Source organism: Rhamphochromis sp. 'chilingali' (assembly GCF_963969265.1).
Source record: "Rhamphochromis sp. 'chilingali' genome assembly, chromosome: 22".
Lineage (NCBI taxonomy): Eukaryota > Metazoa > Chordata > Actinopteri > Cichliformes > Cichlidae > Rhamphochromis > Rhamphochromis sp. 'chilingali'.
Genome location: NC_137950.1, coordinates 8,020,930 through 8,033,999, shown reverse-complemented (window position 1 = coordinate 8,033,999; position 13,070 = coordinate 8,020,930). Strand labels below are relative to the sequence as shown.

At 41.7% G+C, this 13,070-nt stretch overlaps 1 protein-coding gene across 10 annotated transcripts in view; it reads right to left on the bottom strand.

The window, feature by feature from the left end:
* cacna1g (calcium channel, voltage-dependent, T type, alpha 1G subunit) overlaps window positions 1-13,070 on the bottom strand; it is a 332,915-nt gene that overhangs the window by 170,452 nt on the left and 149,393 nt on the right. For all 10 annotated transcript variants that reach the window (XM_080872626.1, XM_080872635.1, XM_080872629.1 and 7 more), the window contains exon 5: window positions 28-125. In XM_080872626.1, coding sequence (XP_080728752.1) covers window positions 28-125 — 98 coding nt within the window. The remainder of the gene's footprint in view (window positions 1-27; window positions 126-13,070) is intronic.

The window sequence follows — 13,070 nt, the reverse complement described above, 5'->3', positions numbered from 1 at the left end:
GGCTTGTGAGCAGAGATCTACACTCACTTGGCACTCGGTTGATGGCTCTCAGCGGCCTCAGCACACGAACTGTCCTCACTGCTGAAAAGCTGACGTTCTGCAGGTTGAGCGAGTACTCCAGCATCCTGGAACATACAGAAAGAATGGAAGCATGTGTGAATAGAGCCGCGGCAAATGCTGTTGCTGTTTCTGCAGGACGTGCTCGATCACGCTGGGAATTAAAACACAGAAAAATGGGAAAACGTTATTATGTAGCTAATTATATTTTGCATGTATTAAACACTTCCCACCCCTCACAGGGCAAGTGGTGATTAATCATCGTAAGGTTCTGAACCACATTTACATTCTTGCTTTTAGACATGGCTGCAATGCATGTGTTCTGGCAAACAATATGCTTTCATTCCAGCGCTCTGTGGACTGCAACTGAAAGTCCAGAAAAGTTTGAAAAACGCACACATGCTTACACACTGACACTGAGACACACACACAGTGCTGTGCCTGTTTGTGCTTGCACATGAAGCAAAGCATCCACGCGATGTTTGCGAGCCTGACAAACACACGGTTATATTCGCATGTACCTTCGCACAATCAGCCTTCAAAGCAGAGAGTGGCATATGCGCATCCCCTTTGAGACGTCAAGAGCGGGTGAATCACTCATCACTGGATGGAGGATATGGCTTCGACAGTACATAAAAGAGCAGCATCAGATCAGTCGGCCTCTTAACCTTGAGAAGCCACACACACACTCACATACATGCACGCAGGGGCACGCACACGCACACACACACAGACACACACACACACACACACACACACACACACTCCGGCAGCTCTTTAGAGGCGCTTTTCTGACTGTGATGGGAGGTTAGAAGGACAACACTTAGGGGAGAGACTGTGGAATGCCTGAAAAAACGTTTTTCTTGTTTTTTGATCAGTGTTTATCGTTATCCCTTCTCACACTCACTGCCTCTGCTTACGTGTGTGTTGGATATGTGTGTGTGTGAGCGTGTGGACCAGATGCTGAGCACATGTGCTGCTTGAAGGAGCGTGCAGATGAAGGAATTCCCTCCTCGAACTGACTCCAAGTCTGTCTGTCTGACAAATTCGCAACACATGTCGGAGAGGGTGTGTGTGTGTGTGTGTGTGTGTGTGTGTGTGTGTGTGTGTGTGTGTGTGTGTGTGTGCAGCACCTTAAGTGGGAGAAACTCCCTTAATGAACCCATGAATGCCCGCCTTTTACACATTAAGGTGTCCCGGGACAATCCCTTCTTGCTTGTTACACTGGAGCAAAACACGAATAGCTACTCCTTCCCTCTCTCGTTCTCTCAGACGCACATACACAATCACAAGTATGCATACACAGAGCTGACAGATGGCTTGCAGGCCGGAGAGAGAAGGTAAATGGGTAAACAGTTAACAGAACAGCATGGAGATGCCCTCCCACAACCAGCAGAGACATGAGGTTAGCGGTATCTTCCAGTCCCTGGAAACAGGAACCTCAACCTGTGTAATATTCAGTAATGGTTGCTATGGACATTCAGTTTATTTTCATGAAACAGTGACTTAGAAAAGAAAGACATTTGAAAGTACAGAACTGAATCAGCGTAAGGACGGCTTTATGACAAAATATTACACATACTATGGTTGATATATAAGACAACATTAAAAGAACACTCAACCTATGTTTCAAATCAGCTCATGAAAGTGCCTCATTTGGCTCTTTTGTCAAGTATAGAAAATTTCCTTAAATAATCTCACTTCATACCAGAAAACAGGAAACAGCATACTGTTAGATTATGGGAAATGTAGGTTTTTCCATAATCACATTTTACATTGTGGGCGACATATAGGGCCCACTTTGATCTTAAATGGGCTGGAGAGGTGATAATGATAAATGTGCAAAGCTACAGAAAAAGTAATGTTAGTTCATTTCCCAGATTGCCTTGGAATTCTAAAATAGTTTTCTTTTAATTTTTTTACTGCAAGCTCACAATAATTTTCCTGTCATTTAATTTTTTATATGTGAGGTATTACTTTGGTTTAGTATGAATGGCAAATGAGAACTCGTTAAAACTTGAAAATACTCTAAAAAAATCCAAATCTATATTGTCCTTCACATTTCCTGAAGTTGTCTGGACGTATGAGACACCTGGTCTAAAGCAAGAGCAATAAAAAGTATCTGTAAGTAACCCTCACTGTAATATAGACGCACAGGACAATTTCTAGGGCAGCACGGTGGCACGGTGGTTAGCACTGTTGCCGCACAGCAAGAAGGTCTTGAGTTCAATTCCAACATCAGGCCGGGGTCTTTCTGTGTGGAGTTTGCATGTTCTCCCCGTGTTTGCGTGGGTTCCCTCCGGGTACTTCGGCTTCCTCCCACCGTCCAAAGACATGCCGGTTGTGGGGATAGGTTAATCGAATAATCCAAATTGTCACTAGGTGGGAATGTGCGAATGAATGTGAGTGCGAATGGTTGTCTGTCCCTGCGACAGACTGGCGACCTGTCCAGGGTGTACCCTGCCTCTCGCCCTATGACAGCTGGGATAGGCTCCAGCGCCCCCCGCGACCCTGAAAAGGATAAGCGGAAGCAAATGGATGGATGGATGGACAATTTCTATACTAAAAAACACTGTACTAATGAAGAGGTTATCTAATATAAGAAATAATACAAATTCTTTAATTAAATCAACAAATATTAGTTTATAAGCACCAAAAGACCAAAGATCAAGAGAGATGGAAGAGAGCATGGATTGCTTTGTTTTTAGCAAACAATAGCTAGCTTGGTTGGCAAGATGTGCTAGAATCAGTGCTAATTTTAACAAAAATAACAGCAAAATTCAAATGTTACTGAAAAAATAAATTGTAAGTCAAATTAAGAGTGGGAATATCACAGCAATCGAGCTTTAGGTGGTTACGTGTGTTGCTCGTCATGCATCGTTTTGTAGCTGACCGTTGATTGTTAGCAGACATTGGAGTCACTAAAGTCATTTACTTTCACAAAGTCTCTTCTTGTGTTGAAATGTCTTTACTGTTTTTCTCTTTATCTACAACAGTTATCCGATCTTTAAGTCTGACATCATTAGCCATGTCCGGGTTCAAACACCGCTTCAGGTCCCAAAGTCAAACAAACACAGAGTTACAAACTGTCTAAATTATTTCATTTTTAACAAAATAATCAGTGTGGCTGCTTTGCCAGGTATAACAATTAAGTTTAACATCCAGGCATCCATGAAAACAGAATTTAGGAAATTTAACAGCATTAGAAGTTAGCGGGAAGTTAACTCTGTAGTTTCCACCCAAATATAATATACCACGTTCTTACTGAGAAATTTGAGAAAAAATTGAAACATTCAGCTCTGCTATCACTTCCGACATAAATGAAGACAGAAAACTAAACATCAGTAATGTTTGTAGGGTTACTGAAGTTGGGCTAGCTGGTATATAATGATGTGCTACGTGGTGGCTAGCTACACAGCTATGTTAGCATAACATAAACACAGTGAAGCTGAAGTTAACATGAGGGTTCCTGATGGTTAGTGACAAATGCAATCGCATGGCAGGCTGCTGTAAATGGACCACACTTCAGTCAGGAGAACAAACAACTGAGATAATCCACATTACGAAGTTAGCCATTAATAAAGTCTGCATGGGCTGGGCTGTAGTTACAATGTAAGGTTTTAAAAACCAAGCTTTAAAATGAATAGTGGTAATAAAAACTGAGAGAGGCTGACAGTGATCACGTCGTTTTTGATAAGGGGTTGTTCAGATTAAATAGAACAAAATACAAAGCATTAAACCATGTTAAAAACACAACAGCCTTAATAACACAGACTAGTTTGGACCCGTAAGCAGGGTTCAAACATCATCACTTAAAGACCGGATAATTTCATCTGTTATCATATTTAAGTTGTAGGATATTTCTGTCACATCTAAGATGTAATTCTGCATATACTTCCCTTCCACCAAGGGACTTTTTTTTCCTTTAATAGTACCAACTGTTTCCATGATGTTCAAATGACATTAACTGAAATCCTACTGTGTGTAGATGCCCATTCATTTTTTGTTTTCTTAATAAATATGAAAAACAGATATAGATGCATTTCAAAGCATCCTCATTTTCATTTGGTGTGTACAGTATTTTCGTAGTACTGTCCATCCCGCAACCAGACAGCGGCTTACATGAGCACAGCAAGGGCAAAAAAGTGAAAGAATCTCACCAGTAGGAGAACATATAATAAATCCAGCATGATCTCAGTTTTGAGCACTGAGGTCCCTGTGGGAAATTTACGGTATCATCATCAGGATGGGAAAACTTATGTTCAAGCGCCACAGACAAGCTATAAATCCCCCAGAGCAACAAATATTAGGGTAATTTTTTCATCAGACAGATTAACATAAACAAACTTAAAAAGCAGATGATGAATGATGTCTGCTCAAAAATAGACTGTAAAAACACTTGCTGCCCCTGATTAGAGCCAGATGACGGTCGATGTGCTCAGTGAAAACTGACCCATCTCCCCTCATCTGGAATGAAGAAACAGCTGAGGAGAAATGGAGTGTATCAAACAAACGATCTCAACTGCAGGAAGTCGTGCGCTGTTTTGTCAGAGTCCGTGCCAGCGTTGATGATGCTGATAGAGGGCAGGGCGACGGGGAGGAGGACGCAGCCTTGGAGGGAGTTTGCATGAGGCAAATTCCAAACTGAAGCAGATCTACGCAAGAGGGTGAAGTGGAGGACGAAAAACACGAAAAAACGTCTTCTTCTCTTTTTTGTACTCTGTACACACACTGATACGGCGCCCCTGCATATCTTTATATAGATATATCCTCACAAGGACAAACTTGCAGAAATGTGTAATGAAATTCATGTCATTTAAAATAAAGCCACCAAAGACATAAAGTGTGTATATCATTGCACACACGCACATACACACTTCTGGGCGTGATGCCTCTTGGTTTGTCCTCTCTCTTATCGTAAAGGCTGGACGTGTGTGTGTTTGTGCCTGAAGAGCCAGGCACATGAAGGATGGTACACACGCTTTCCAGCAACGCCACCTTCTTAACGGAGCCTGCACACAAATACACCGGACATAATGCCACCCAGAAAGAACTATAATAGGAAAAAGTATGCGAGGCAGCTCAGGAATGTAGGACACTGTAAAATGTTTAACTAGTGCTGTCCTCACCTAACCTTTATCTGTCGCCCTCTATCTTTCCATCTGTCCATCTTCTGTCCACCTCAGTCAGCGTATCCATCTGTCTGATCACAGCCACTGTACTGTGATCAAATTAAGTAGCCACCAGTCTCACGAATAAGGAGTACTCATAGATGAAGCGAATATAAACAGTAGGGAAGAAATCAATGGCCATTTTTAACATGAAAGTCTGCAGGGATTTACTCGCTTTTGGAGCCAGCCTCGAGTGGCCATTGAAGCATTTCGATCCAGGCTTCGTTTTTCAGCCCTGGAGGTTGCTGCTTTGTGAAACTATATTATGGTGTCTGTTGCACACGTCTTTGCATGCATGCAAAGATTTAAAATTGGGCTTGTCTGTTTTGTCAATTTGTTTCTAATGAAGCAATGTTTAAATATCAAACGATCCATGGTATGCATAAGACATTTTTCAATGTTTTTTTCCCCATACTGTCTGTTTGATAGTTTTTCAGAAATCAATAGTGCGAGATATGAAAAAGAACCTCGCTACTGTATATTATTTTATATTTTCCCTGGCCGGCTTTCCAGTGGCGTATTTTTATGCAAATCATGATGGATAGACAGCGAAATGCTGAAAGGAATTGACAAATTTTGATGGAGCCTCCTCGGTTTTCATGCTCGATTTGAGGTTAGGGAGTACAAATACTTACTTACTTATTTTACTTACTTATACTTATTTTCCACCCCAATTTACGGATAAATTCTTTACAAATCCTACCATGTGAATTCATGGATTTTTTTTTCACATTCTGTCTCTCACAGTTGAAGTGTACCTCTGGTGCAAATTACTGACCTCTGTCATCATTTTAGGTGGGGGAACTTGCACAATCGGTGGCTGACTAAATACTTTTTTGCCCCACTGTAAATACAAATTTAGCTTCTAGTTTGTTTGTGGATTAAAGAATTACTGGTGCAACCACATCCATGTAGAGAAAACTGAATCACCAGTGCCTCAGAAAATAACAGAACAAGCATATTCATTCATTTATTAAAACCAGTGTCATTTCATGATAATCACCCTTCTTGGCCGCCAAAGCACAACATCATACTGTAAAACATTCAGCGAGTTCACGGTCAGATTGCTCAAGGCTGTTTAGGAAACTGTTTGGTTTTTTTACTCCTCTCTAAGAGCATTTACCTTCTGTGCACAGAGAGGATTTCCCACAAATGACTAATGAAAGCGGATTTAATTTAGGAACATGAGGTGAAACAACAGAGGCCACAGGATCCTCCTCTCCATTAACACAATGTTACTTTGGCTGATAATACGGGGACAGTCTTGCGACCGGATTTATCCCTACAGTACGAAGCAATAAAACAACTCAACCTTTTTCATCTAGTTCTCTTATCTCCATCCCTCCAGCATCCCTCCCCTTACTCCCATTCTCCCTCTTCTCCCTCCCTCTGACTGATAATCTATGGCCGATCTGCTGACCCACATGTAGTGGGAAAATAATCTAGCTAATGGAGGAGAACCCAGGTGGATAAGGACAGTCAGGACAGGAAAATACAGCAGTCTAGTCCTGATGCTGTTAAGCACAAGCTCATAGAAAGATGGAGGAGGGAGAGTCCGGGAGACCTGCTGCTGGACAGCGAACAGTTTGTTTAATGGCCACTATTGTTCATGGATGCCCTTTCTGTGTCTGCTTTTGCTCTCGAACTGTTATATTACACGAAGAGTGCAACATTCAAATGTGCCTTCTGTGCTATACTGTATAGAAAGTGCTATAATGTAACACAAGTTAAATAAGTTTTATGTGCATCTGGAGGTACAGCTGGTGTTGCTCGACTCGACTTAATCAGTCTTGTGTCTCTGGGTTCATTTAAGCTATAAACGAACATAAATCTGTAGATGATGATTTGTAATTTTAGCTGGATTAGGGAGGTGTGCTGGACTTGTGTTTACCAGAAGTGATGGTTAAATAGATCGTTTGGTTTAAGCGCTGTACATGTAACCTTGCTGTGACTGTAGATGTGCCTTGTCCCCACTACAACTAGCCGGATATGCATATCAATCCACAAAATATGTTACAGGAGTAACACCATAAGTGTACGAGTACCACAAGTACAGCATTTTATACGTTTTACTGTGTCTTGTTTCTAGCAATAGACGCATTAGTTTGAAATATGCACACTGGAATTATCTTCTGACATTTTTCCAGCTGTCCTGTGCTGCTGTGGGCAACATCTTCAGCTCTGAACCTCAGCTGCTCCTCTCTGCTGCTGCCGCTGCTCCATCTGCAGGCGCCGCTGCCGTCAAATAACTCCTCTGTACACAGTGGCTCCTAATCAACCTTATTTGACAATTTCTCAACTTCTTCTGAACTGCAGAAGATTCATGAATTTTACATACTCCAAGTCCCAGCATACCATGAAATTCACACCTGATAATGGCAAAAACGTGCTAATCGAGCCGGCCCTCTGAAAGCTGAAGCATTCAAGCTATTTGGCAAAGATTCTCTGAGACGTCTTCATTTATTAGATCACAGCGTGCACTGCATTCGAGGCTAAGTGATGCTTAAGCTGAAATGTGAGGCGGAGAGCTGCTGTTCTTTCCAGTCGAGCTTTCCACTTTAAAGTGTGTGTGTGACGCATTCTGTTCATATTCCATGTAAGAAAAGAATTAAAGGCCTGATTTGTGTAACATTACTGAGGCCTCCATCTCTTTTTCTTCTTCCCCTCTCCACCCTTTGATGCAGGTCCAAACGGTAAAGGTTAGCAGCGTATCTGGCTACAGTAGGTTTTAAGAAGTCTGAATAAAAATAATCGCAGGAAACATGGCAAAAAGCTTTAAAGGGGTATGTTAGACACAGAAAGATTTCATTTCTGGCAATGCTGTGAAGTACTGTGAGCTTCACTTAATGGTATCATGGTTTTTATATTCTTTAAAGTGAGATAAAATTAGCTTAAAATAGCTAGCTTGGAGCATCATATACATGCTTCCTAGCTTATGATTCCTATAAACCCATATGGTCAGCAAACAAACTGGTTCTGTAAGTGGGAATGTGTGTTGGGTTAACTGGTGGTTCTAAGTTGCCTGTCGGTACGAATGTGATTATTTAATAACTGTGAGTGTTAGCCCTCTGATAGCATGAATGCTATCCAGTACGTTTCCTGCCTTTCACCCTGTGACAGCTAGCATAAGTTCCCATACAGTCATGAACTAAAAGAAAAAAGATAAGAAAGATAAATTTGATTTGAATGATAAAATTCTGGTTTGCTGGAAGCTCTAAATAATAATAATCACTAAAGTATTTAACTTGAACAGAACATCATTCAAAATATGAGCTTAAGAAAAGAAGACGCCTTCAAGGCACCAAATAACTGGCAGCAGCACAGCTCCATGAAAGGCTTATTAACTGAAAATTTAAGCATGGGAAATTATTTCACATAAAGGTAGAAATGCCTGTATTCCTCACAGATAGGGATGCTTATTAGTATTTAGGCCAGTGGCTAGAATACTAGTTAATCAGCTCGCCTACGCTCAGCGGGTCCAGTCGCCCTAACCGTACACACTAAATTTATTGAAATCAAAGCAACGAGGAACGCTTCATTTGTCTGTGCTGAACCCAAAGGTCTGAAGCTGATATCGATTTTCTCAAAAGCAAATGAGCATATTTAAAATTGTAACAAAAAAACTTTATTAAGGTTTAAAAAATGCATCCAGCTTCTTCACCAACTCGCTCACTAATGCTTGTCTTCCTGTTTCACCTTGAGTGTTTTTTATTTTTACTTTTTTGACCTCTTCCAACATCTGTCCCTCCATCGGCCTTTCTCACTTTGTCTCCCTCCAGACATCTTCAGCCACCTCTCTCTGTGCCTCACATCGCCTTCTCTCCTCCATCCTCACGCTCTTTTTTTCGTCAGCTGGATCGGATCCAAAGTGTCATCAATAAATCATAACGAGAAGAAAGCAGTCGATGCTCAGGGAAAAAATGGTTCTCTCTCTTCTCTTCTTTTTAGTGTGAAGTCTGAAATCCAAGAGGATGCTTTAAAGTATTTAAAGCCAGTTAAAGGTGCTCAGCTTGCATTTTAAAGCATCAGCACAGTGATACCTCCATATAATTACCTTTATGGATTGATTGTGGTCAAGATAATGGCTAGTAGACTGCACAATGTTTTCTGAACTCTACTATTTGAATAAATTTGACTCCTCTGACTTTCATCGGGAGGACAGCGTCTTTTAATTGACTGTAAATGTGGGCTTCTTTTATACTACTCTGCTTAAATGGAACTATTACGCTTTTCCTTATTGTCTCTTAAAACACTGAGGTTACACTATGTGCGAGTGCTTTCAGACTTTATAGTGATTTGAAAGCTCAAATCCTTAATGTGGTCAACTCAGCCACACAGCCACTATTCAGATGTTTTGTTTGTGAGGGGCAGCCTATCAGAGGAGCTTGTGTCAGACAGTGGGATAACATAAATGCTGCCCTGAGGCCATAGATACGATGAATAGGGATTTTCTTAATGATCTGCCAAAGCTCCTCTAGTAGAGTCCATAACCTTGAAATGAACATCTCTTTAAGCCTTGCATATCTAGTCAGAACCAAAGGGGGAGAAAATGTCCAGTCAATCTAAAACTAGCTCAAAAAATACCAGTACAGCTTCTGTCTTTCGACATCTCTGAAGTCGCTCATGACTAATTCTCCACTCTGTTCTGTAGCAGGTAGATGCCGTCACTCCCGTTTGGGCTCAGCTTGCACATACATGAACCCCACAGTGTCATGGTCCGCGGCCCGGCGTCCGGGGTGCTGATGGGATGCCCACGCCCACGGGCGTGGCTGCTAACCCCACACCTGCATCCCATCCCAGGCGATCACCAGGTCGTCTCTCAGCGGTAACGTACATCTGCGGGAAAGCCCTTATGAAAAATCATCCATCTGAACTAACACTGTTTTGCCCTGTGTACTCAGATCACAACTCGGCGTTTTTTGTGAGCCACCTGCCTGTCCACCTGCCCGCCTGAGATTTGGATCACGATCAGCCCCGCCGCCTCGACCCCTTTTGGAGCCCCCCCCCCTCTGGTTCACTCTGCCCGGCTATCACCGTAAGACGCATACTCCCCCTTCCCTCGTATGCTGCCATTTTTCCGCACCCCAGTAATCTGTTTCTCCTTTTTTTTTGCAGCCTCCCACAGCCCTGCTCTCGGCGTTCCCTGCGCGACTCACCTCCCCGGTCCTTCGGTGTTTTCTGGTTCCACACGTTGTTTTTTCCGGCTACCCTCACGGGACACCTTTAGTTATAATAAAATTTGGTTTCTTTATTCTCTCCTACCCTGGTGTGTGAGTTCTGCTTCTGGGTCCAGCTTGCGCACGGAACTTTGGTTCATGACACACAGATTTTATAAAAGCCTTTTTATTAAAATAAATACATAAATTCCACATCCTGCTCTAAATTATATATTGTATGTAACATTACATGTATATATTTATATAACACTCTGCCACCCAAGTTTGCCAGTGATTGTTTTTGCAAGCCTACTCTCATAGATGATGTTAAAGCCTGCCCATACTTTGGGGTTTTCTGAAAGCTTTACTTCTGGTCTCACTGACACAACACATGAAATCCTTCTGATGTTCTGTCAATTTCACCTTGGTTGCACATTATGTAAAGCACAAAAAGTGGCACGATCTGGCCATCTCGCTACAGTCGGACTGGGGACGGTGGTTGGAGATCCCAGCACAACCCAAATTACTGCCATCTCTGTGAGACAGAGTGCTTCTGCTGTCGGTCTGTGACTGAGTGGAGTCAAGTTGGCAACTACATGAAATCTGTCTGTGATTGCTGACAACTGCAAATCCGTTGCTGTCTGTTGGAAAGCTATTTGTTTGTGCATACAAAAAAATTCATATTAAGTAGATTTTCACATAAAGCGCTTACATTCAGAGTCCAGGCAGAATGTAGTGACAAATAGTGACATAGTTGCTGCAAGTTAGTAATTATCCTATAAAATCACACAGGAGCTCAGCAATCTCACATTTATAAAAGAAACTAACCAAAATACAACCAGTTTGCAATCGTTTGTGCTCAGGCACAGGCACATTGAGACTGATTGCAGATGCCATGTATTCCAGCCCTAATCCATCCATGCATATATCATTTTTTGGTATTGAATGTATCTATAAATGTATATAATTAAATTTGTACATATAAATTCAGTTGTTTGAAAATCTTTGCCAAACTACCTAAGAGCGATTGCTGCCAGTGTAAGTTGGACCACGATTCTTGCGTTTGACCAGCTCTTTGCCCCGAGGTTGAGCGTGGAACACCGTTAACTATCTGGACAAGTTGGTTTCTGCAGCTACATCCATCTCCAAAAGCTAAACAAAAACATTTAAGTTTTTATTTTGCAGGCAACCATTGAGTTTTCCTAGCCACAAGGAGATTGCCATCCTATTTTTACTCTAGTGTGGCTGAGCCAATAAAGAGTCTCAAAATTAAATAGTATTTATTTCGTGCTTTTAAAATACTTCCTTCAACTGTGCCAATAGATAGAAATGAAATGACAAATCAACAGGTGTAAATGGTTGTAGTCTCCAGGGGCCAAATTTATTTCACAGCTCTTACTTCAACTTCCACCAGCAGTGTTGTCATGTATTTCAGAATATAACAATGACAGTGGCTTAAAATGTTCTGCTGTGGACGCAGATCTGTCATTTAAAGTCGGTATTAGAATCTCCTCCGGACTGTCATCAAAAGTAGACAGGACAGCCATTATTCATGGAATACCAGAAAGGGTTTAGATTACAGTAACTGACAAGAAAATAGTATATTTGCAGCTGTAACACAATGGTGGAGGTCAGAAATGATGGAGCACTAGCGGTGGATGAAGGCAGTGATTGCATACATTGCCAGCATGTTGATTTTGAATCCAATGTAATGACTTCAATTGTGGCAGTGTACAATAGTGCATGATTAAAGGCGAGATATTACATGTTTTATTTCATTTAACTGCCACTTTATGGGTAATTTCAGAAAAATTGCATATTTAAAAAGTCTTTTTTTCAGCAGAAGTTATAAGTTACACTGAAAAGTTATCCATGGTGAACTGTACAAGTAGTATCAGTATTTTCATCCAAAGACACTTCAAGCATCAAACCAGATTAAATATTAAGGGCGTCCAACGAAGGCATCGACCTGACTGCCTCTGCCTCGCTTCCCTTCGTCTTCTCTGTCTGCCCTTCCTCCTGTCCCCTCCTTGCTCCCCTCATTACCCCCTTTCTGTCTCTCTGGGTGGAATCACCACCGCAGTGAGAGTGTAAAGACAGGGTGATGTACTGATAGGATAGCCTGTCTGCTACAGTAAGTGCCACGGCACTCCCTTAGCTATCGATTGGGCCTCTACTGCAGCAATCAATAAATAAATTCATAAATAAATGAAAACACCCCCCTTATCGGGTAATTTACTCCACAGCTGGCTCTCAAACTATAGTGCAGAGCTTTGCTTGTTTACTATCAGTTCTCTCAGGGCTAAAAGTACAGTTGCCATACATATGATGATGAGTTTAGGTTTGATAGGTTAAAGGTGCATGGATATTAGTGAAACATGGACTTATACACCTATGTAGTTACCTTTCTCACTCACTATGTGTTAATAGACCTCTCTGCACTGAATTATTTTTGTTATTAATCTCTGGTTCATCTTTTGCTCTGTCTTCCTTCTCTCACACTGGTCGTGGCAGATATCCCCTGCATCTGCTGGAGGTCTCTTCCTGTTAAAAGGGAGTTTTTCCTCCCCACTGTCGCCAAAGTGCTTGCTAATAGAGGATCATATGATTGTTGGGTTTTTCTCTGTATGTAGTATTGTAGGGTCTACCTTACAATATAAAGCGCCTTGAGGCGACTGTTGTGATT